This window comes from Canis lupus, chromosome 10 (genome assembly GCF_048164855.1).
Source record: "Canis lupus baileyi chromosome 10, mCanLup2.hap1, whole genome shotgun sequence".
In the NCBI taxonomy this organism is placed as follows: Eukaryota; Metazoa; Chordata; class Mammalia; order Carnivora; family Canidae; genus Canis; species Canis lupus.
Genome location: NC_132847.1, coordinates 55,469,269 through 55,492,738, shown reverse-complemented (window position 1 = coordinate 55,492,738; position 23,470 = coordinate 55,469,269). Strand labels below are relative to the sequence as shown.

Sequence of the window (23,470 nt, the reverse complement as noted above, 5' to 3'; positions counted from 1 at the left end):
GACAGTATCTAATGGAGGGATTATGTTCATTATCAAGGGATTATGACACCAATTTTTCCTAAAAACGACCACAAGTGTGACATTTCACCATCTATCATCACACACTTATATAGTCCCTGGACTCTGCACCAACCACATCTAAGTGGTTGGTGAGGCAGGAATGAGGGAGCGGCTTGTGAGGCCATGAGGAATCAGTTGGGAGAGGGGCTGGGCCTGACACAGAAGCTAAAATGATGGACAGAGAAGGGGAAAGCACAGAGCAAGAAGGTCCTCAGAGGCTGGGTCACGAGTTGCTAACCTGTGGGGACTTGTGTTGCTCTTAGACCAAGGGATGTCCATAGAGAGGCAGTGCTGCACACTGAGCATCAAGAGTGATTCTGATTTGGTGAAGCCAAGGGCTACTTATGACCATTAGATCACAGAGCAGGGAATCCCAGAGCAGGGAGTACTGAGAACTCATACATTATTGGAGATCAAAATTTCACATTTTCTTGTGATAGCATCTGACTTAGCAATGTGTTTACATTGGTTTTTCATGTGTAAGAGGCTGAGTTATGTTTGGTAGCCATATGGGCCGTGGAGCATATGTGGAAATGTAAAAGGACTACTCACTAGTATATACAAGACTGATATTAAAAGTGAAGTAGATAACTCAAAAAGAAGGAAGTGATGGTCTGATTTTTCCACAGGAAAACCTTTGAGTGTGTACCCACCTTCTCCCTTCACTTGGGCAGCCACAGGGCATTTCTAGAGAGAACCATTCCTCATGTGAACAGGAGATATGAGACTCCTGATCCCCCACCTGCCCTGGGCCCCAGCACCATTCCAGTGACCCCCAGAGACCTCTCCATTTCCCCTTCCCTTTGGTGGTCCTTCCATACCTCCCCACTCCATTCTCTATTCCCTTGTTCTCTGTCAAAAGGGAGACACTGAGGATACCACTTCCTCACCAAACCTGTCTGCATACCTGCTTCCGACTCCTTTTGCTCAGCCCTCTGGATTTATCACTTCTCTCCTCGAGTGTCATCAATTTGAGTTTCCTTCAGTTCTCCAACATCCTCATCTCTTTCAGCACCTTCATGTCAACGGCAACCTGGCTGCAGTCAGAATCCTCTGTCCTGTCAACCTTTCGCAGCCAAGGATTTAAAAAGAGGCATACATTCTCTCCTCTTCCCAGCTGCTCATTCCGCTCATTCCAAGAAGCCACGTGCCCCCAAATATGATGGATGTTTTTCAGATCATATGTTTATTTGCCCATATTTCACAAAGGAATTGAGGCATAAGGATATATGCAAGATGAGAGATTATCAATAATTAAAATAGTCTTAGGGAAAGTATAAAGCAGAATAGAAAACCAGACAGAAAAGGAACAGATCAAATACCATATCCCCCAATAAAAACTCAGGGAATACAAACAAAGTACAACTTGGTAGAAACATTTTTTCTTACAGTTCTTGGTGTGTGTGTAGTGGGTTGGCTAGTGTTCCCCAAAAAAGATATATCCAAGTCTTTACCCTGGTACCTGTGAATGCAAACTTTCTTAAAGATGAAGCCTTTGCAGACATAATTAGGGATTTGGGGATAATACCGTCTTGGATCTAGGGTGAGCTCTAAAACTGATATACAGAGACAGAGAAGGTGGAGGCAGAGGTTGGAGTTGTGTCTACAAGCCAAGGAATGCCAACTGCCAACGGGATGTAAGAGACAGGCATAGAATGGATTCTCCCCCAGAGCATCAAGAAGAAACCAACTCTGCTGATAATCTTGATTTTGGACTTCTGGTTTCCAGAAGTGTGAGAGAACAAATTTCTATGGCCTTAAAGCCACCCAGTTTCAGATGATTTGTTACCATAGCCCCAAGAAACGAATAGGGGGTACATCCTTGCTGTTTCAGATCTTCATGCCTCTACTGACATGGTTCCTTTTCCTAAAAGGGCTCTTCCCTCTTTTGTTAACCGGAAATTTTTGTTCTGCTATGAAGACTCATTGGAAGTCCTAGGCAGAAGAGATCAGCTCAGATTTCCTGGACTCTTCCCAGAAGGCCAATCCATAGCCATCCCTGTACTCCTCACCTGTATCAATTTTCGTTTTTGTGTTCGTCTCCTTAATTGCTCATCAACCCTGAAGCTTGGGATTTATAATTAGTCAACCTGAAGCAAGAATACTACCAGGAACAGAAAAGGTCAACAACAAATATTTGTTGAATAATAATTCAGGAGGCAATAGGAATACCAAAGACAAGAGGATTAATGTTGACTAGGGTGGTCACAAAAGTGGAATGGGCTATTTTAGGCAGAATCAACAAAATAGGTAAATATGACCTGTCCAGGACCAGGTCATCCATCCAATGGGACTGGAAGAGTAAAGGGAATATAGAAGAAAGAAAAGGAGTGAAGTCTTCAGAAGATAAGGCTGGAAAGGCTTTGAAAGTTAGGCCAAGAAGTTACACTTGAGCCTGTGGACCATGGTTCCTAATGCTAGTGCAACTACCACCTTCCTCCAGGCCTCTAAAGTTGGACACTTACCTTGTGATCACAGTCGTCTTCTTAGCCCTCTAGGAGCAAAGCAGGGAACAAAACAAGATAGTCTATGGACTACTGACCCTTGGCCTTGCCTAGGTTTTTCAGGATATTTCGAATTCAGTGAAAAAAAAAAAATTAAAATGTTCCCAATAGATTATGAATGAAACTAGTTCTTGTTTTGACACATGTATATACTTATGAGACTATCACCACAATCAAGATAATGAACATATGCACTACCCCCAAGTTTCCTGTCCTTTTGTGATTTTTTTTAAAGGTTTTATTTATTTATTCATGAGAGAGAGAGAGAGAGGCAGAGACACAGGCATCCAGGATCTCGCCCTGGGCTGAAGGCGGCGCTAAACCACTAAAACACCAGGGCTGGGATCCCTGGGTGGTGCAGTGGTTTAGCGCCTGCCTTTGGCCCAGGGCGGGATCCTGGAGACCCGGGATCGAATCCCACGTCGGGCTCCCGGTGCATGGAGCCTGCTTCTCCCTCTGCCTATGTCTCTGCCTCTCTCTCTCTCTCTCTCTCTGTGACTATCATAAATAAATAAAAATTAAAAAAAAAAAAAAAAAAACACCAGGGCTGCCTGCCTTTTGTGATCTTTATTCCCCACCCTTCCCAAGCATCACCAGCTCCAGGCAACTACAGATCTGCTGTCACTAGATTAATTTGCCTTTTTCCACAGTATCCCACTGTGAATTTTAAATTATTGAGTACTGTATATTCTTGTATTCCTATAAATATTCTTGAGCTTTATTCTTAGAATTGGTTGTTACTGGAAACAATTTAATTCTTTCAGGTCTTGCTTTTAAGTTAGTTAGGTAGAACCAGAGAAGAGTTTAGGTGAGGGCTAATTTTCCCCATCACTGAGGAAAGACTCTTCTGAGTACTGTGGACAGTGCCACACCACCTCTTGAGGTTTTCCTCTGACTGGTGAGAGCAGGAATGAATCTGTGGCCCTTTATGAGCTCCAGAAAGCTTACTCTAATCTTTTCGTTGTTTTCCTTACACCTGTGCACTAACCAGTACTCAGCCCAAGACTTGAGGGGGACCCTTTGCAGATTTCTGGGTTCTCTCTGTGCAACTCTTCTCTCTAGTAACCAGATCTTCAAAGTCAAGCCACATTGGCTTTTTCAGACTCCCAACTCCGTTTCCTTAACTCAGGGAGATCATCAGGCTATTCCTGGGTTTCCCTTCCTTGCTTCACAATCGGGAAACCCCTCAGCAGTCTGCTGGAGCAACCATATGGCACACGTCACTTATCTGCCATCTCTCAAAGTTCAGTGTCCTTCCTTGTCTGATGTTCAGGGTCTTGAAAACTGCTTCATATATTTTTTACATGGTCTCAGGTTGGAGGGTAAATCTGGTCCCTATTACTCTAAACTTGGCTAGAAGTAGAAATTCCTGAACCTGCTTTTGATGACGATGACAAATGCAATGTATTGATCTCTGGACTCTTATGCTGCATGGTAATATACGGGTACCTCAAGCTGATAAACTTACTGAGAAAATGGATACATACAATATACATAAAGTTGTATTTCTCTGCATTCAAAAGTAATTTAAGAAATTATTTTTAATGAATACTGGTAAGTATCCTTTTGTGGGAAGGACTGTTCTGAGATCATGGTTGTAGATGACATTGGTGTTTTGTTTATATCCCTGTGTCTCTGTTAGGCGCTGCCCACTAGCTGCCAAACCCACTTTGCCTGGGTGTACAGAGCCAAGGTCACTATACTTAAGAGAAAGGCCCCTGAGGGCAGCTTTTACACAATGGGTGATCTAAAACAAAACGAAAAAAAATCATACACACACACACTTTGACTCCTTTGCCCTTAAGCAGGGCAGCTCAAAGTGTGGCCTACACCGTGTCTACTGCTCACTTTGGATTTGAATGCTTCTGGGTGGGACTTGACTTGACAAGACATCTGGCTTGGATTCCTTCACTTCCCCTGCCTCATTTCCTCACTCCCTTACTGGGTTTAACTGGAAACACTTCCTAGTAGATGGTTTAAGAAGTGATTTATTTCATAGGATGGGTATGTACAATGTCCATTGTATACATTACATTTGCATTAAATGCACCAGCAATTGGAGTTGTTCTCTCTGGATAGAGCAAGAGTGAAACAGCTTCATCACATGAAGTGATCCTTTGCATGGCATGCATAACAGATCATGTCTTCCAATGGATGGTACTTCTCTGAATGTTAACTCCAAGGGTAAAACCTAAGAACCTATGCTGGGCCTGGGTCCTGGTGATGGTTCCTACAGCCCATCTCCAGCTCTTTCCTTTCCCACTAGCTGACTTCCTTAGTTCTCTTACCACAAATATTTATCTCAACGGAGCTTATGGCCTTACTGGTGCCCTAGTGCTTCTGCTTCCCAATTAGAACAGTAAGTAATTCCCCTCAGCTGGCTAAGTCTCCAGTGGCCCTGTCCTTCCACAAAGTGGTCCAAAAGGTCTGGAGATCTTCATGCTATGGAGCTAGTGTCCTTATTTTAGATGAATGGGACATGTCCCACCAAACTCTCAAATATCAGCAGTCTGATGAAAAAAATAAACCTTGTAAGATAAGGATACATCTGGCTCTTGCTTTCAGATGTAGCAGGCAATGTGAGTTCTCCTTCTTGTTGGAAGAATTACTTCTGAGAGATGAGACATTTGAGGCTGGATATTCCTTTGTTGTGGGGAGTTGTCCTGCATATTATAGGATACTTAGCAGCACCTCTGGCCTCTAGTCACAAAATGTTAGTAGTACCTTCTAAGTTGCAAAAACCAAAAATGGTAATTATCAGGGGATCAAGACAGCTACGAAGGAATGAAAGTCTCTTATTTTGTCTGTAACCTTTTGTTGGCAGAAGACTTTTCAGCTGTTTTCTATGAGAACTTCTTTCCGTATCTTTTATCAACAGATTGATATATAGTTAATTCAGCCCTACACCCAAACACAGCACACATCACTCTTTTCACTGTAGCACTAACAAACAGTGTTTCGTTGCCCATGAGAGAAGCAAAGAGAAAAAGGAATGATAATATCCCATGATTGTGGGAGTGGGGAAATGAACTCTCTCAAACACTACCAGGAATGTGTAAATGACTGGGAAGTAGTATGACTTTTTGGGAATGTCATTTGGCAATATGTATTAAAAGGTGCATGAAATATATACATATTTTTTAGACCCACAAATTCTATTGTATTGCAACAGAATAATCAGAGAAGATAGGATGTGCATATACTTTTTTAAGATAATGAAAATTAGAAACTACCAAAATGTTCAACAATAGGAAGCTGAGTAAATAAGTTATGGTATAGCCATATAACAGGATATCATGTAGCCATTAAAAATAATGATGTAGGCACATATTTGATTAGAAAAAATATTTTCACAATGCATTAAGTGAAAAAAGAGGTTACAAAACTATATATGTATAGAAAAAAGTCAGGAATGAAAGACTCTAAGAATTGTAATCGTATCTTTGGGTGTAAGAATCAGGTATCATTTTTTAATTTTCATTTTCTTTCCTTTAAATGAACATGTAATCCTTGTTAACAAAAATAAAGATCGAGTAATAGGTATACTGCAAGTAGCATGGTCCATGAAAGCAAGACTTTCCATTGAGAGAACGGGAGACAGTTTCTCTGTACTATATTCTAAGAATGGCAAACATGAACCAAGCTATCACCCAGGAAAGGAGCAACTTAGACTGCCTGTAATCAGAGTGGAGTTAGAGGCAAAAGATGTTTAGCCTTCTTAAGCTTAACAACTAAACAGATGCTTATTGTTTGGGACATTTGCTTTTCTTCTCAATTATATTTATCCATTTAAAATATTATTTGATGAATTGTGAAATCTCTAATATATTTTTAAGCTTCCCATTTTTGTATGGAAAACTACTGTGAGTCCCTGATGGACTGATTTAACACTTGGTGAGAGTCAGGTGTCCAGGCAACAAAGAGAAAATGGAGCAGAAGCTCCTCTGTGTTTCTGCTCTTTCCTAAACCACCCTAATGCCCACGAGTAAAATAGCTCAGCTGCCTTTCCTATCTGCATATAAATGCATGGGCCTGAAGGGTAAATTATATCCTAGCACAAAATGCTTGTCTAATAAAAAAAATAGGGGGAAAATAGGAAAATGTGCAGAAGTAAGTAAATAATTTAAAAAAGAGCACTTTTTCTTCCTTTCTCCAAACAATCTGCCATGTATGTAAGATCCTAAGGAATGGCAATCCCCTCGCTGCCCTGAAAGGAGATGCCCTTGCACCTGAAGCAATGCTAGTCACACCACACCAATAATAATACATGCTTATCCCAGGTCTTAATGAGGAGTAACACCAATTATTTCAAGACTTATACTCTGTGAAGCTGTTTTTTTTCACGGCTGTCACGCCCTTTTAGCTGGGCGTTAAAAGACTCTGGCCACTTACCTTGGGGTCAAAACAATCGCAAGGATGTCAGGAAGCTATGAACCAACACACAAAGAACACCTGCACTTAGCTGAGAGCAGGGCATCCCCAGAGAGGGCACTGGCCTAAACACTGTGAAGCCACAGCTGATGCTGAAGCTGTTTTAGGGGAAGAGACTCTCGCTTTCCCCCTACAAGATAGGAGAGCTGATCCCACCAGGTACACAGTGGTTCATGTACTTCACAAAGAGTAAAACACAAATGTAAGAACCTAACATTCTAAAATCGCCCAGATTAACGGACTCCGCATCATTTTCTTTTGGCATGGAGCTAGTGCTTGGGTGACAAGGGCATTCTGAGCCCAGTTCATGGAGATTTTGTAACTTTAGCCACATGTCCAACCCAACCATGGCCTTTGTCACTCAAACTCTTATTGCCTTTTTACATAATTGACAAACTTATTTACTCTTTTTCAGACATTTTATTTTTCTAACATTAAGCTTTGATAAATACAAAAAATTCACAGGTACAAAAATTTCTGTATAGCCTTGTGGTAGTTAAAAAACCCGTGAAAACAAAACAGTGTTTTAAGTGGGGCAGTATCCATCTCTATACATCTGAGTGACAGTCTTCATGAAGTGTGACTGTAAAAATGGTGAAAACTATTTCCTTATGATTACATTACAATTTTTTAGGACTCTCTTTTACTTGTCTCAGGAAATCTCTCTCATGCCATTGCACAGGTTGGGTTCCTTGCTTGTATTTTGCTACAGGCCAATTCTCCACCTCTTAGGGGTTTCAATGAGAACACCTTCACCTTTTAGCCTCTGATGTTCTGTTCTGACTCCAGCCTCAAGAGCAAGAACAGCTAGATTGAGATTTACAGCTATTACCCTTTCTGATGTTAAAAAAGAATAAAGTAATGATGAAAGACTGATGAGGGACACCTGGGTGGCTCAGTTGTTGAGCATCTGCCTTTGGCTCAGGGCGTGATCCCGGATCCAGGGATCGAGTCCCACATCAGGCTCCCTGTGAAGAGCCTGCTTCTCCCTCTGTCTGTGTCTCTGCCTCACTCTTGGTCTCTCATGAACAAATAAATAAAATCTTAAAAAAAAAAAAAAAAAAAAAGAAAGACTGATGAATTTTTCATATTAGCATTAATTTCTCTTCCTGCAAGGATTTAATTTTCATACTCCCAATGCAGATGAATTACATTTGATGAGCTTTTACTTTATTAGAGTATTTAAAAAATTTTTCTTGAAAAGATTATTTCTTCTTATCCCTAGGATTCTGAGTAAAAATGACGTATAGGAGCAGGGGAAGTCTGAGTATATCTGTGTGTTTTTCCCCCCTCCTACATTTAATAATCTGTTGGACACAGAGAATGGAGATCTCCACAGTCTTTGTTCAGCAGTTCCAGGCACGGCTGAGATTACAAACAAAACCAAAAATGCACTTTATTTAATCACAGATAATAAAGATTTTGCTGGGATGTTATAGGCATGAAGACCAAACACTGGAAAGCTGGATCAGAAGCTGTCTCACAACTTGGATTTTTTTTTCCTCTGCTTAATGAGAAACAAATTATCATTGCCATCACCCTCCAAGTGGCTCTTTTTCTTATGCTTGCTCCGTTTGCCCTCTCTGGGCAGCTTGTCTTCTCTTGGCTTGTGAGAATGCGATGAGTGGTGGAAGGACTTAGGAGCCTTCTGGGTTCTGAAAGTGCCAGAAGAAGAGTGGAGTTTTGGGCCTCTGGGGAAGTCCTCATCCAAATCATGACACCTGTCAGCCTTCCTGTGTTTCTCTCGTTCTTTATTGCTCCTGCTCATTTCTTTTTGGGTTTCTTTCTTTTCTTGAGGCCACCTGTTGTTTCTACATGAGGCATGGCTCTTCCTTTTGTGTTGGTGGGGCCTCTTATCTGCTGCTTCCATGTGAGGTCTCTTGAATTGCCTTGGGAAATCTCCATTCTTCTGGAGTTCTGGAAAATATAAAAGTATTTCTGCATATTCAGCAGCCAGACAGTCCACACATTGCTTTCACAGGTCTGCAAACAACTTAGCAGAAAAGGAAACCAGACAATGAAATGTGTAAATGATAGGACATTCTAAATAGCCATTACTAAGGAGGTAAAAATCATTGACTAAAAATTGCATGATTATAATTCTGTATTTGATTGCTAAAAATAAAAAATATCCAGAAATCCAATGGTATTTATTCTGTTCAGTACAGCTGAATTAGGTTGAACAACAGAGATGAAGACTGGTGAGAGCAGTAATCATCTTAGCTTTGTGAAGAAAAGTCATGTCTGACCAATTCAAGTTCTTGCAGTGATAAAGAAATAACCCTTGATGATAAAGTGAAACAAGATGTGTAAAATGGTCTTTTAACAGTTCCATATGACATTTCGATTACCCTCTTAAGATAAAGTCTGGCCACAGGACTTATAGGTGGATGCTAAACTGGACGGGAGGTTACTCCTCCAGAACAGGTATCACTGGCTTGGAGAGTATACACATACACATGTATCTCAGAGGTTTGGGTGCCAGATCTGATATTAAATTCTGCCAGGACTTGGCACCCTTACTACAACTGTTGATGGTCGTGATTCTGATGGGGTAAGTGGGAGATGAGGTTACAATGAGGGATGAAAAACTAACATGCCAATAAAATCTTGAAAGATTAAATAAGTAGCCTATAACAAAACAGGATGAAATGCAAAGTAATATATTTAGGGAACAAAAAAGTGAATTCTAGGATATAGAGCAAAGGTAATTACTTATGGACGTTGGCATAAAATAAAAATTCCAATGAATCATAGAGAACCTCTAAGTAGCCACAGAGTTGTCAATATAACTAGCTAAAAGGGAAAACAAATGGTTTTTCTAGGATTGTAAGTTATAAAGACTCATTATAGAAAACCTGGGAAATATAGAAAAGTATAAAAAAAAAAAAGTAGTGGCCATAATCTTTTATTTTTTTTATTTTTTTGGCCATAATCTTTTAATTTAGAGGTGACATTTGGTGCTTTTCTTCTTAATTTTTTAAAAAAAATTTTAAATTTTTATTTATTTATGATAGTCACACACACACACAGAGAGAGAGAGAGAGAGAGAGGCAGAGACACAGGCAGAGGGAGGAGCAGGCTCCACGCACCGGGAGCCCGATGTGGGATTCGATCCCGGGTCTCCAGGATCGCGCCCTGGGCCAAAGACAGGCGCTAAACCGCTGCGCCACCCAGGGATCCCTCTTCTTAATTTTTTAACTTAGCTGCCTAATCAATATCTTCATGTACTATAATTTCTCTATCGTTGAGATAAATTCATATGAAATGTAATATATAACATATGCAGGAGTTGAGAAGTAATTTCGTTTGAAAAATACCCAAACTCAGAGAGATGGGGAAAAGAATAACAAAAAGGAGAAAAGAGTTAATAATGTATAGGTCAACTTGAAAAATGTAGAACTGTTTTGTCCTTAAAGCAACAAAAGTAACTTGGTAAACCATCATGAAGAATATGGCAAGAAAGAATTAGGAAGAGTAGGCTTAAATGATAAAATAGAAGAACTTTATGTTAGCAACAGTAAAAGAAACCACAGAGGGTGGGCTAAGAATGGACATCTTTAAGGAAGCTCCAGGAATCACCAGGAATTACCTAGCAGGGAAAGCTTTTCTTTCCATGAAAAATAGTAGAGACAAAGAAAGGGAAAAAATAATTACTTGCTAAACAAAAAAATCTCAAAGTAGCCTTTAAAAACTCTGCATACTTATATGGATAGAAGTATTTTCTGGACATATTCTAAACTGGTCATTATGTGAGAAAAATCATCACTGTGAAAAGAACGCAACAGTTTCTGAACTGGGTGCCTGATTTCTGGAGATCAAGAAAGTTCTAGTTTCTAAGGTAATTATTTAAAAACATTTTCACTGCTAACCAATGATTCCCCCCAGAGCAGGGAAAGACAGTGCAAGAGGAGGTATTTAGGAACTATTGCAAAGGTGGATCTCATAAGAAGTCAATAACATACCTTTCACTTTTCGTTTTATTCTCTGTTCTCTCTCTCGAATTTCATATTTGTCATCATAGTAGAAGATGAATGGAGATGTTGGAAACGTCTGGTTAAACATTCGTCTTTCTGTACATTCCTGCAAATTGTTTGAAATTACTGTTTCAAATTATCAAATTTGATAATAAGTGCACTGTGCAGACAACCTTTTTGCAAGATTATGGACCACTGTAGTTAGAGACAAGCCCTGCACCAGGGATACCCCACTCTGTGGCTCAGGATGCAGTCTTGCTGGGACGTTGGGAGGATCATATCCAATCACACCCAACCACACCCAACTGTGTGTACTTGCTTCTTTCAGGCTTGGATTTTCTTTCCTTCTTTATTCATGAAACCCTTATCTTTTTTCAATCTTTTCTGCCAAACCCCTCTCTCAGTCTGAGTTAACAGCAACAGGAGCTGGATCTCCATTACACTTGCCTTGTTCCTCTGTTAGAGGGTTTATTTTATTTGGCCTTATGTTGCTTTAGACCTTTGCTTGTTGTTGTCAGACCTTTGCTCTGATGAATGGGATCAATATTCTTATAAAAGAGACCCCCCACAGAACTCCCTAGCCCATTCTACCCTTGTGAGGACACAGCAAGAAAGTGTCATCTCTGAGGAAGCAGGCCCTCACCAGACATGGATTCTGTTGGAACCATGATCTTGGGCTTCCCAGCCTCCAGAACTCTAAGACATAAGTTTCTGTTGTTTATAAACCATCCAGTCTATTGTAGTTTATTTATAGCAGCTTAAATGGACTGAGATTCTAACCATAAAATATTAAGAGCAAATTACAATTATAAAAAGGTACTACAGACCTTGATACACTCCCAGTGCTCACTCATACTTTCATATGCTCCTGGAGTAGTCTCTCTGCACAGTGACTACTGTTTCCTATGACAGTCTGCCTGATGTGGAGCTGCTTATGACTGTTCCTGCCTTCCCAATTAGAGAATAAGTGGAATTAGGGAAAGGCGGTGCCACATTCACCTTAGAATATCTTCCACATGAAGAGGCTGTTCAGTAACATCTGTAGAGCTGTATTTCTGAAACTGAAGTGGAGGGGTCTTCAGGCATCTTTACTCATCTGCATAGTCTCATGTTTGGATCCTGTACGGTCTAGACTGGTATGACTATACAGAGCTATACAGTACCATAAATATTTTCCAAAGCTAAATGTAAATTATATTTTGATTATCCACATCGCTGGTCCCCTCCATTAGCACAGACAATTGATAGTTGGCTATATAATTTATCTACTATTCTGGATTAGCCACACCACTGATCTTCTTCATTAGTGTGAATAATCTAGAGTTCTTCATCTATGGCAGCAATGAGGCTGCCAAATTTGCTTTATTGTAAATTAAAAACTATCTAAATCTAGATTTCAGGGATAAATTCCAAATGTTAATATATTTCCTATCTACATTAACAGGAGTGACTAGTAAGTATTATGTGTCCAACTATAATTGTTTTTCTTCAATTGAACAAACATAAATGCTAAAAATACACCCCTTTGTCAGTAAGCATAAATTGTACATCCATGTGATCTGCGTGGTAGTGGAATGTTTAATGTGAATAGGTTTCCTAAACAGTGTTGGCAACATCTGAATTTTGGCAATAAGGAGAAAGGCACAAAGCAGGAAAAGATCTAGAGATGATAATTCTGTAAGAAAAAGTATTCTCTAACAAGGCTTTCAGTGTGAGTTCTATGGAAATGAAGTAAGTATACTACAGGGTCTTTCCATCCATATCACTGTACTATGGATTTGTTCACACTGGAAACAGCATCCAAATGTCAGTACTGAGAAATCTCCCTGTACAACTTCTTTGCTTTGTAGATAAAGAAACTGAAGACAAGAGAGAAAATGTGGGTTGTTCAAATCACATGGTTAAGTCAGTATCAGAGCAAAAACTGGAACTGAGGATCAGAACTTCATCCTACTTTCATATTCTATCCCTTCACTCCATGGTCCTACTGCCCCAACATGGAAGAAAAACTTCATCTGCTGGTGAGCTATGACCCAGCCCTTTTCTTTTCCCAGTCAGTCAGTCTGTCTGTCTCTCTATGCTATAGAGCTCCAGACCCAAGGCTGCATGAATGAGGCACCATGGTCAGAATTCAAGTCACAAAGTATAGTACTCCCCCATCCTACTGCTCACAGCCCAACCCATTTTGAGGACTCTCTGCCCACTGAATACTTTACTCTTGTGTCATCAAATCTGATCTTAGATTATTTTGGTTTATCTAGGCTGCTAGAAGCCCACCTGGAGACTAGGAATGTATTTCTCCATTCAGATTTTCTATTTTTTTGTGCCACTGCCTTTCTTCCTCTGATGCAGGATTCCAGGGATGTAGGAGAGAGTTCTGAGTGGTTTCTTATTGCAGCCTGTCTCTGGGATGAGCTGCTGCTATTTCATATTTAACAAGACAAGAGGCTAGGAGATTCCCTCCTGTCCCACAGCACAAGTTTCTTCTGCTTTGACATCCCTACACCTAAAACACACAGAGTTTGGCCCTGTTAGGGCTGGGCACATGCAGTCTAAATAGGGAATTTGGACATTTGTGGGGGGAGCAGGCTAGTCAAAGATGCAGCACCTCTGTCTTTCCACTCGTGCTAGGGTTTACATGTAAGTGATGAAAATTTAAGTGAAAACAATACCAGGGAAAACTAGAGATACTGGAGAACTACACAGAAAACCTAAAGTCATGACTCAACTGTGTCAAAGTAATAGCAATCATAAGGACTCACAGGAACTGTAACCATTCTGCTGATTACTTTTATTTGTTTGCTGGATTTTATGAGCTTTGTATTTGTGTTAGCCTAACTTATTCCTATGTACTGAAAACAATTAGAAGAATGTGCTCCGACAGATCCTTGCTGTAGCAGGATGGGAGAAGTCAATCAGTTGAAAATATATGAAGTCTTACTTCAGGATGTTAGTTGATAAAACAAAGTAAGCATTCAGAATTATATTCTTTTCGAGTTCATCTTTCAGCAACCACTTCCAGAACAACAGAATGCTTTCTGCCCCAGTGCCACTTCAAACTTACGTGTCCATAATGGCCTTCTTGCCCACAGTTGTAGCAATACACTAAGGCTGATTGTCCAGAAGGGGTCTTCGGCTTTTTGGGTGGTCCAGGTTTGGTCTGCAACATGAGTATTTACGAGGGTTTATTAAATGTTAGAAGAAAATTAACAACTGATTCTTTCCCAAAGAGCTCTTTTTTTGGTAAGAGATTCCCTGAGATGTTGCCTCCTTGAGTTTAGTGTGCGCACTTCATATCCAGATGGTTCTCTGTGTTAAAGTGCATAACCTAACAATTCTTTTATACTTCATATCAGTGTGTTCTTTCCTCTCCTTCACTCCTCATTCCATTCGGCACTATGCCCAGTGCTAGATATTTGGTCTCTCAGAGAAGTACAATAGCTTAGCAGAACATGACAGAAATAGATAATGACAGAACGATGTAATAAGCACAGTGACAAGGTATTAATGGAGTGGCAAGGGGGACCCACCATTGGATAGGGTGGAAGAAGACACGGAAAGCTTCCTTGGAAGTATGAAACTTACGTTTTCTCTCAAAGGATTAGGTATAAGTCAAACGGAACATCCTAAGTGGAGGGGACAACATGAACAATGACATGAAACTAAGAAAGAGCACACATGCTGACAAAGTACAACATGCACTTTCAGGTATACTGAAAAATGAGCCTGGAGAATGGAGGGCAAAAGAAGGGAGGGCCTTATAAGTTATCTTAAGGAACTTGGAGTTTATCTGGGCCTTTCCATTTATTTTTATTTTTTTAAGATTTTATTTATTTATTCATGAGAGAGAAAAAAAGAGAAAGAGAGAGAGAGAGAGAGAGAGAGAGAGAGAGAGAGGCACAGGCACAGGCAGAGGGAGAAGCAGGCTCCATGCAGGGAGCCTGATGTGGGACTTGATCCCAGGACTCCAGGATCACGCCCTGGGCTGAAGGCAGGCGCTAAACCGTTGAGCCACCCAGAGATCTCTTAAGTATAGTTTTAAATGTAGGAGCAGAATAGTTACAATTTTATTTCGGAAAAAACTTTTTGGCTTGTAGTTGTAGGGATGGTGATGAATATGAGCAGGAGAAGGTTCAATGCAGTGAGAAAGGTGGCTGTGAGGAAAGCCAGTGAGGTGATGAGGGCCTCAAGTATACGAGTATATGAGGGCCTCAAGTATTCCTCAAGTATAGGAAAAAGGGAATGGATTTGGCAAATACATGAGGTGATAAAAATGGTATCACTTGGACATTGAAAAGATATAGGGAATGAAGGAAAGGAGAAACTGGGATGCTTTTCAGGTTTCTAAGTTGGGTGAATTGATGAATGCCAATGATTTGGTAGTAGTGCCAATACTTGCTTCAGAAAAGGTAGGGAGAAAAAAGAGAGGCCAAATCAGAGGGAAAGATAATGGAGTTTAACTTAGATCCTGCATTGGTGGAGATATCCACCAGGCAGTTGTCTATGTGAGATTAAAGCTTAGGGAACAAGTGTGAGCTGATGATTAGATCTGGAAGAAATCTGTGTAACAGTGGAGGCTCAGTAGACTCGAGTGGACATATTGCCATACCCAGCATGAGCAGCAGTAACTTCGGATGGAACCCTGGGAAGAACAACACTTAAGAGGCAGACACAGGATCCTGAGATAGAGACAGAATAGGAAAGGTTGATGGAGGCAAGACCACAGGAAAATACAGTCACAGATCTTAGCAGCTTCAAGAAGGATGAACTCATCTACAATGTCAAATACAGCAGAGGCTTGTTGAGATTAGAACCAAGAAATGTCGGTTAGATTTGGCAACTGTTTATGGATAACCTGAGGTCATCCTGAGGATGAGAATTTTGGAATTAGTGGAAAGGTAAAAAAGAGTAGAAGTCAACAGGTTCAAGAGTGAAGCAATGGATACAAAGATGATGAAATCATATAGAAGAACAAGAAAATGACTGCCCACAGAAGCCAGGATGGTGGTTACTTCCAGTGGGGAGAAAACAACTCACAGAGGCTTCTGGGGTAGCCACAATTTTCTATTTCCTGAACACAAGTGGTGTTCTAGAACTTGAGTGTGTGTTATATAACTCATATACTAAGTTGTATATGTTTTATGCACTTTTCAGTATGTATGTCACATTTACAGGAAATATTTTAAAAAACTGAATGGAAGTTGAAGAAAAGGAGACAGTAGGTATGTATTACTCTGAGAAACATGAATAACAAGGGGCAGAATAATATTGAGCAAGACCTAGGAAGGGGGTTTGATGGAGTCTGCTATTAGAATGAGAGAGCGAGAGAGCTGAGAAAGTAGTAGGAGAGATGGAGGGCTTGGAAACAGGAGAGAAGAGAGAAGACAGAATAAAACCCCTGAGGTGGCAGGGGCTTTAAACAGAGGGAAAAAAAAAAACGAATTCCCGCCCATTCTTTTTTTTTTTTTTGAGATTGGAAGAAAGGTTAAGAACAGGGTATAACTTGGATAAGCTTGCTTGCTTGCTTCCTTTCTCTCTCTCTCTCTCCCTCCTTCCCTCTCATTCCCCTCCCTCCCTCCCTCTTTCCCTCCCTCCCTCCCTCCCTTCCTTCCTCTCTCTCTCTCTCTTTCAAATAAACTCTACACCCCACATGGGGCTCAAACTCATGACCCTGAGACCAAGAATTGCAGGCCCCCCAGACTCAGCCAGCCAGGGGCACCCCACTTATGTACTTTAATGAGATGCTGTTACAAAGAATGCTGGTCTGCCAACTAATTTTGTTATTGTTGTTTAAGGTGGCAGATGGGTGGTAGAGCTGAACAAGTTCAAGGATGCCTTATCAGTGATGTTTACCAGAGTGCTGGGCCCATGGCATGAGCATATACATGTTGGCAAACTATGGGTGACAGGTCAAATCCAGTCCTCTGCTTGTTTTTGTACAGCCCAGAGACAAGAATGGCTTTTACATTTAAATGATTAAAAAAAAAAAAAAGATATTTTGCAACACATGAAAATTCTATGAAATTCAAAATTCAAGGTCTGAAAACAAAGTTTTATTGAAGCACAGCCAGGCACATCTGCTTACAGATTATCTATTGCTGTTTTTCTTACATTATTTTAATTCAAGTATAGCTATAGTGTTATATTAGTTTCAGATGTACAATACAGTGTTTCTACAATTCCATATATCACCTAGTGCTTATCAGACGTTTCTCCAAAGAAGATATCCAGATGGCCAAAAGACACAGGAAAAGATGCTCGATATTACTCATCATTAGGGAAATGTAAATCAAAATCACAATGAGATAATATTTCACACTTGTCAGAGTGGCTAGAATCAAAAACACAAGAAACAAGTGTTGGTGAGGATGTAGTGAAAAGGGAACCCTTCTGGACTGTTGGTGGGAATGCAAACTGGCACAGCCATTGTGGAAAATAGTATGGAGTTTCCTCAAAAAGTTTAAAATAGAACTACCTGCAATACGGTTGGTTATCTGTGGTAACTTTTCAAGAGCAGAGTTATGACAGAGACCATATGGCCTACCAAGCTAAACTTTGCTATCTGGCTCTCTACAGAAGAAGTCTGCTGATGCCTAAGCTACAACATAAAAAGTGCTCAATAAAAAAAAAAAAAAAAAAAAGTGCTCAATAAATAGGTGGTAAATGAGTAGATGTTAAACACTTCAAAATTTAATAGAGTGGAAATGAGTTATATGGCCAATAAATGTGATTAAAATAAATCTGAACACTGAAAACCTCTATGGATTAGGATGCAGAGCACAAGTTTTATGGAATTTCTCTGAATTATTTTATTGCCTAAGTTTGAGGAAATTACAGGTAGTTCTAATGTTGTTCCAGCTGCCTGTATCACTCTTTGCCCAGAAGAACATGGTGCACTCCACCTCTTTCAAATCTTGGCTTAAAGGTCATATTAGTAAGGCTTTCCTGATCACTTTTTAAAAAGATTGTCAGCTCTCTCCAACTGGTGTTCCCTACCCTGCTTTACTGCTTTAAACAAACAAACAAACAAACAAACAAACAAACAAACAGACAAACTCCATGTCACTTATCACATCTCACATACTATATATTTTGCTTGTTTGTTTTATCTGTCCCTCCACTTACAATCCCAGGCAAGAAGAAAGCAAGCTCTGTAAGGGCTGGGATTTCTGTCTGTGTTTTTTTTTGTTCACTGCTATACCCCAGATCCCAGAACAGGCCAGGCATATAGTAAGAGTTCACAAAGTAGTAATAAATTAACAATGCATATGTAAAGCACATAGCCCATAGTAAGCATCCAATACATTTTAGTTATTGTTAATAATTTGGGTACATTGGGAAACGATATCAATTTTTAACATCATTAAAGGACAACCTATAAAATTATGTTTTGATATATTAAAAAGCCTGCATAAATTAATACAGCTCCCTAAGTGTCTCCCCTACTTCACACTGAGAGTGTGATATATAGTCTGGAAGAATCAGGAAGGAATTAGTAGTATAAAGAGAATAGGAATTCAGTTTTACAGTATCAAGGATAAAGAGATCCTTCTTAATCAAGATTTTGAAAGCATGCTTCATGGTGACACTTACTTTATTTTGAAAGTAATTTCATTCAAAGAGTCTCAAATTTAGCCCCGCTGTTCATTTATGCCCGTGGATGAAGTGCAAACATTTGGATGTTCATTCATCTGAATAATGTCACTAGTTAAAAACTTCCATTATTACTAATAAAAATAGCAACAGTATTTATATTGTGCTATGAAATTCTAAACTGTTTCACAATAATTAATTAGTAAATGACATGACAAACGCTATCTACATACTCCCATTTTAATAAACTATCATGTACTAGGACTTAATAGGAATGAAATCAGCCTAGATCTCACCTAATTAGAGAACATTTCTATATTAGAATACAGTACTGAAAACTCAATAATGATTTCCAGTGGACAAGTTTTCATACTATGATCTAACAAAAATCTTACAGCTATTTAAAGTGTTAGAAATATAAATTTGTGACTCAATAGTTCTGCCTTGGAGCATGTCTTTATTTTTAATTAACAGGAAAGGTCCAATTTAAAGCAGAATATGTCAACTGATTAGCTCTAAGTTCAGAGTTCTGTCATACAGTCTGCACTGTGGACAAAAAGTTAAATGTACGAGAATGAATGTAGTCTTTTAAAACTTTTTTTTTTTTTTAAAGATTTTACTTATTTATTCAGAGACACAGAAATTGAGAGAGAGGCAGAGGGAGAGACACAGAAAACACTCTTTTATTCAGAGACACAGAAATTGAGACAGAGGCAGAGGGAGAAGCAGGCTCCATGCAGGGAGCCCGATGTGGGACTCAATCCTGGGTCTCCAGGATCACACTCTGGGCTGAAGTAGGAGCTAAACTGAGCCACTGGGGCTGCCCTAAAACTTTTTTTTAAAGTTAAGAATTTATCTAGAGACTTTGACCAATGGGTTACCAAGTGAACTATTTATGAAAGCAGCTTTTTTCTTTTTTTGTTACAGACATTTAAATAATCTATATTTGTAGGGTGATATCTTGGAGATTACTTTACTATCAATATATAGAAGTAATAACCTGGTAGATAGCATTACCTATGAAAGGTCCATCCCATCTGCTATTCTTGCTGAAAGCTTTTCATGCACCAGTAAACTCAGTAAATATCAGAAGATAAAGCATAAGCCTACCACGCCACGGATTTACTCCTAATGTCTCCTCAAAGTGCAGCCCGATGCAACGATTACAAATGATTTTCTTCTAATGTCATTTTACATAACCCTTTTTTCTGCATGAGTAGTTAGTGCGGAATGAATGAATGAATGCCATTAAAACAGTTAATCATTATCTGGGACACTGGCCTTACTCCCTTCACAACTAGGAATCTCCATGACAAAGGCCAAGAGATCAAAACGCCAGAGCTGCCTCAGTGTCCTATTTCTAACAGTAATTTTTTATGCAAATGAATCTGCTGGGCATCTCCCTCTGTGACCTTGAGCTGCCCTTATCTAAACTGACTTTGATCCAATGAGGGTCTGCATCTAGTTGAAGCTCATTACTATATAGGATATGCAATCAATTTCACTAATTAAAGGGAATTTTCTACTCTTGTGAATGCAAAATGGACTTATTTTTGTAATCACACATATGCTTAAAGACTAGACTATATGTTTTTATTAATTCAATTTGTTATATGAACATATATTAAAAAGCAAATATATTAAGTACTTGAGGTAAATGTATTCATGACCAAATGTAACATTTAGTATTGAGCTTAGCTCCAGTCTTTCTGAACAAGTCACATTTATTCACACACCTCTTAAATCAATATGGTTTTCATGCTTGAGAATGACCTTACTCTTTCAAGATATTTCCAAATCAATTTATCCTTTCAATAAACTCACTAATAGCACAAGCCTCCCCCCAAATATTCATACATTTAAAAATTCCAACCTAAGTATCAAATAGGATTTCTCAAGAAAATGTTACCCCAAACGGAAAGCTTGTCATCACAGTTTTCAAAGTCCATTGGCTGAAGTGACAAATGGCATGGATTTGACATTTGAGCAGAAAAAAGTTTCAATTCAAAATACGTATTTAAATAATAAGTAAATAAAATGTATATTTTTGGGGGGGATGCCTGGGTGGCTCAATGGTTGAGCATCTGCCTTTGGCTCAGGTCATGATCCAAGTCCCGGAATCGAGTCCTGCATTGGGCTTCCTGCATGGAGCCTGCTTCTCCCTCTGCTATGTCTCTGCCTCTCTCTCTGTGTCTCTTATGAATAATAAAATCTTTTTAAAAAATGCATATTTTTTCCTATTTATTTTTTGAAGATTTTATTTATTTATGTGTGAGAGAGAGAGAGAGAGAGGCAGAAGACACAGGCAGAGGGAGAAGCAGGCTCCATGCAGGAAAGCCTGACATAGGACTCGATCCCAGGTCTCCAGGATCATGCCCTGGGTTGAAGGCATTAAACCGCTGAGCCACCCAGGCTGCCCTTTATTCCTCTTTAAAGATATTATTTTTACTGCCTACTCTAGAGATCAGATAGAGTTTTTAAGTATTTTCTTTAGTTTTATAAAAGTACATAGGGGAAAAAAGAATGAACGCCCTCCCTTTCCTTCAGTATTGTTTACGATATAAATGCTAACAAAATGTAACTGGTACATATTTAACTTGGGATCTAAAGGAAAGAAAGGAAGAAATTTAAAAGTTAGGAAAACAGTTCTGCAGTGAAGTAAATTAATGCTGAGTCTGTGACAGGGCAAAAACGATGATTCCAAGATATCAAGATATGACCAAAGATACAAAGACTGTAGTCCTGTCCTTCATTGTCAGTGTTTTCCTGTGGTGGGTCCTCACACCTGCGGACCCAGACACCAGGTCTGTTCCAATCACGGTTTTGGACAGTCTTCCATCTGCACACCATTCTGGCAAACAGTCACAGTATTATTTCTTTTGAGGAACACTGGGAGGAATTTTCTCCTCAAACTAAAAGCTTTGAAATTATTTTAAATCAAAGCTTCCTTCATAGAATCTTTTAAGCTTTTGTTTTTTTTTTTCAGTGAAAAAAAGAAAAGAATTCAATCATATTCCAGAGGACATTGCTACTAATTCCTCCTATATCCTAAAAATACCATTACCATATATAATTATATACCTATATCTTTTATGTGTTAAAAACACTATGTCATGTACCCAACAGACTCTCAATCCATTGGGTAATTCCTTAATTAGGCAGATTTTTGAAACATGTATTATGTACACAACAGACCGGAACGTCTCCTTTGGAGCATTTTCTAGTCTATCGGGTGATTACATCATTAAGCCACACATGCTACGTAGAAAAAAATCCTTATGAAAATTCATGAAAAAATGTACAGCATATCATTAGCATGCAGCAGACGTGTATGCTTTTGATATTTTCTCTGGTAAAAAAAAAACTACATGAAATAATTAGTCCAGGTCATGAAAACAGGAGAAAGGTACCAGACACTGGTAAAAATGAAAATTGCAAAAATTGCATCTCTCATGGTTTAGCTGAGAGTAATTTGCTTTATTGGAAAATGGATTCTAAAACAGTGTTCATTTGAATTACAGCAGAATAAAGAGTGTTGCTTTATTGATTTGGTATTTCCTATACACACTTAACTTCCTCTCTTACTCCTCTTTTGGACACTCATAAGTTTTACAAACCAATGGGTTGAAGGTTGCAAATGAACAGTGGTAAGACCATTAATTATTCAAGGCATTTTGTACTGTGTGTTTGTATATGGATATCTTCACTTTATGGAACCAAGAGTATAAGAGATTGCATATCTTTTTTGGTAAGTTGAAACTACTAAGTAATATGAAGAGAGATAAACTGTTGGTTTAACTCTCAATAGTGAAAGGCTTACATATTTACAACATTAAGCAAAATCTCAAAGACGATATATTTGAAGACTAAAATAAAGCACAGGTTTTATTAAAAGGAGCTACTAAACTCATTAATTTATGACTTTTCTTTTTGTAAAATGAGATCCCATCCTACATCCTCATCCCCCTCCCCCCCAAAAAAACCCCAACAACAAAAAAAAGAAAACCTCAGTAAGCAGAGAACAATGAACATATGCAAGACAGTAAGGATCACAGTAATTCACTCCCTGAATGCTCCAAATCTTCATGGCTTAAAAAGCATCCCAATTTTCTCCAAAGGTAGTGGCATTTATTCACTGGGCCATAGCTAATTTTACATGGAATGCAAAAATGTTAGTTTAAGTTTAATTTACCACCCTATTTAAATATTTCCAATGTAGCTCTCAAACTGCAGAGCTATCCCTCCGTCTATTTTAATTTTAAAGTAAGTTAGCAAAGGCTTCCTTCTTAATCCCCAGAGACTACCTACATAGTGACACAAACGCACAAATTTATGACAGCAACATAAATGCTCTTCTGAAGTAATGTGCAACATTAAGTGAAAATCGTTTCCTGGAAAGATATTATAGGTATCTATATTTTATTTGCCATCTTAAACATATCTGGGTCTTTATGGCCTTATTTTAAAAATGTATTTCCTTTTTATATTTCCTGGTGCAAATGGACTGCATAAATAAGCAATGTGCTATGAGGCTTCAGACCAGCCGATAAAACCTTTCAATTTTCATGCCAGCTTCTTCTTTTGTAATTCAAATCCGCCTGGAAACTGGCAGCTCTGAAAACTGAAACAAGCACTGCCACAAATACCTTGTAATGCTATCGACCTTGTCTGCCCATGCAGTGAGAAAGGGGGATGCGTATGTGTCTGCAGCCATCCAGATAACACAACTCATTTTTTTGGGGGGGGGGTTTGGGGTGGGGATAACAGAAGCCAGCCCCAGACTGTGCACCAAAAGCAGTCATTACCAGGCGTGCTGGAGAATAAGTCTCTTCAAAATACACAGTGCATTTAAAAACCACATATGAGGCTGAGCCACTGCTGTCATTACCAATTTTAATTTAGCTC

The 23,470-nt window shown here is 39.2% G+C and overlaps 1 protein-coding gene across 3 annotated transcripts in view; it reads right to left on the bottom strand.

Annotated features, from left to right (window-relative positions):
- Nucleotides 1-7,392: 7,392 nt before the first annotated feature.
- Nucleotides 7,393-23,470, bottom strand: part of ZCCHC7 (zinc finger CCHC-type containing 7) — a 252,887-nt gene continuing 236,809 nt past the window's right edge. For all 3 annotated transcript variants that reach the window (XM_072841968.1, XM_072841969.1, XM_072841970.1), the window contains exons 7-9: nt 14,037-14,132; nt 10,961-11,078; nt 7,393-8,912 (exon numbers count right to left, since the gene is read on the bottom strand). In XM_072841968.1, the coding sequence (XP_072698069.1) occupies nt 8,476-8,912; nt 10,961-11,078; nt 14,037-14,132 (651 nt within the window). In that variant the 3' untranslated portion in view covers nt 7,393-8,475. The remainder of the gene's footprint in view (nt 8,913-10,960; nt 11,079-14,036; nt 14,133-23,470) is intronic.